Below are 2,327 nucleotides of genomic sequence, written 5' to 3'. Positions count from 1 at the left end.
CTAGTTCTTCTTTAACAAACCCAAAGCAGAATGGACTGTCAAAACAAACAATAGGATATTGTAAATAAAGAGGTAAGGTAACACAAAAACAAAAGAAAAATGCAACTAAGTATAAAGAAGTCAAAGGCACCATCTCAAAACTAGAAAACAAATTCATATTTTTTTCCAAATGAATAAAGATTTCTTCGAGATTAGATAATAAATGTACCTGCTTGTTTGCTCTTTTCATCTAAACCACGATCAGATAACAGATTCACTATCAAATTTGCTGTGGCATAATCTGCAGAAAATTCCCTATCACAAGCTTCTCGAAGAAATTCCATTCCCTTCACTATATCATTATTCATAACACAACCCCTTATGATTATGTTATAACAGACACTATTTACAGTGCAACCAGTATCTTCCATCTCTCTAAATAAATTGCATGCTTCATTTAGTAGTCCTTCCTTACATAGCCCTTGTATCATAATAGAATACGTAAACACATCGGGAAGTAGCCCTTTGGATTTGAGACTAAAAAATAGATCCCTCGCAGCTTTTAGGTTACCAGATTTGCACAAACCATTCATGATGATATTAAAGAATTCAATATCAAGAGATAAACAATTGTCTTGCATTAATTTAAACAAGTCCAATGCCTCACAAAGATGCCCATTCTTTACAAGACCATCCAACAAAGTTGCGCAAGTGACCATATTTGGAGGTTGACCAGAAGCAGCCATCTTGTTGAAAAGCTGTTTTGCTTCAATAACCTTCCCTGCTTGAAACAAGCCACACAGAAGAGTGGTGTAAGTAACAACATTTGGAAACACGCTTATTTGAGACATTTTGTCATGAAGTCTCAATGCTTCATCTATCATTTTAGATTTACAATACCCATTTATCAAGATGCTATAAGTTTTAATATCAGGAGAAACGCCTTGTTTATCCATGCAACAGAACAACTTGTGGGCCTCTGTCATTTGACCTCGTAAGCAATACCCATCGATCAATGCATTAAAAGTTACCGTATTGGGCCTTTGACCCTGATCGATCATCATTTCGACAATTGCCTCGGCCTCTGAAACAAGCCCTTCTTTACAGTGGGCATCGATCATTATGGTAAATGAACGGGTGTTTGGCTGTATATTTCGAGCAACCATCTCACTCCATAGGCGTTTAACTTCTTTCCATGCACCTAATTTACACATTCCATCGATTAACGAGTTATACGTGATGACTGTAGGTGTAATGCCTTTCGTCTTCATTTCATCAAAGAGATGGAACTTCACCTGCTTATCCTTACACAAACTATCAATAATCGTGTTATATGCCACTTCATCAGGCTCAATACCTCCTTCAAACATCTTCCCTAACAATAGAGTAGCTTTCTCCACATCTCCTGTTATGCACAAACCATTTACGATTGTGCTGTATGTAATTAAATCAGGTTTACAGCCTCTCTTGACCATATCATCGAACAATTTAATAGCTTCAGATATGTCACCCTTTTTGCACATTCCATCTATCAACGTGTTGAATGTTATAACATTAGGCTCGAAACCCCTCTTAGCTGCCTCTCGAAACAATTTAATAGCCACATCAATATTACCTACTCGACACAAACCATTGATCATTGTGGTGTAGGTAATTAAGTCGGGCTCATGACCTTCCTTGACCATGTAATCAAACATTCTTGCAGCTTCAGTCACTTTGCCCTCTATGCACATACCATTAATCAAAGTATTAAAGGTGACAATATCAGGGTGAAAACCAAGTTTCATGATCTTTCCAAGGACAGCCAAGCCAGAACTCATCTGACCCAAGCAACAGAGACAGTTGATTAAGATGTTAAACGTGAACAAATCAGGTAAAATGCCAGATATAGTAATCTGTCGATAAAGAGAAATAACAGAGCTACGATGTTTCATTCTAGCAATTTCCCCCAATAATTTATTGAATTGGACAATGTGCGGAGGAGGATTCATACAAATCATAGTATCAAATAAAGAAAGAGCTTCATCGAGATTGTTGAACCTGTAATTAAGCTTATCCCTAACAAAATGTCGGCTAGCATCACTTGCAGTAGGAGAATCGGAGCGAGAGGGAGAGTAAGATCTTACATAATTTGAATGAGAAAACCGAGTCGAAAGAGGAAGAAGAAGACGAGAAGTATTCCTCCATGGCGTCATCATCATCTTCTCGTTTAGAGCTGCAGACGGAGTTGTTAAATCATCCAAATGCTGGATTTTGTAAAACCAGAAAGATGGATTTTGCAACTAGATGCTCAAGCTTTTGACTTTTTGACACTTGGCTTCCAAAACTTAAAATGTAATCTATTGAAC

At 37.3% G+C, this 2,327-nt stretch overlaps 1 protein-coding gene across 1 annotated transcript; it reads right to left on the bottom strand.

Moving 5' to 3' along the window:
• On the bottom strand, window positions 1-2,003 carry LOC139883468 (uncharacterized). Its single transcript, XM_071867645.1, has 3 exons — window positions 1,662-2,003; window positions 209-1,559; window positions 1-35 (listed from the first exon to the last, which is right to left on the bottom strand). The coding sequence occupies exons 1-3, from the start codon at window positions 1,977-1,979 to the stop codon at window positions 1-3; spliced, it is 1,704 nt and encodes a 567-aa protein (XP_071723746.1). The 5' UTR covers window positions 1,980-2,003.
• Between the last annotated feature and the right edge of the window lie 324 nt (window positions 2,004-2,327).

Source organism: Rutidosis leptorrhynchoides, unplaced genomic scaffold (assembly GCF_046630445.1).
Source record: "Rutidosis leptorrhynchoides isolate AG116_Rl617_1_P2 unplaced genomic scaffold, CSIRO_AGI_Rlap_v1 contig406, whole genome shotgun sequence".
NCBI lineage: Eukaryota > Viridiplantae > Streptophyta > Magnoliopsida > Asterales > Asteraceae > Rutidosis > Rutidosis leptorrhynchoides.
The sequence above is the reverse complement of the archived record's forward strand: the minus strand, read 5'-3'. Positions and strand labels throughout refer to the sequence as shown.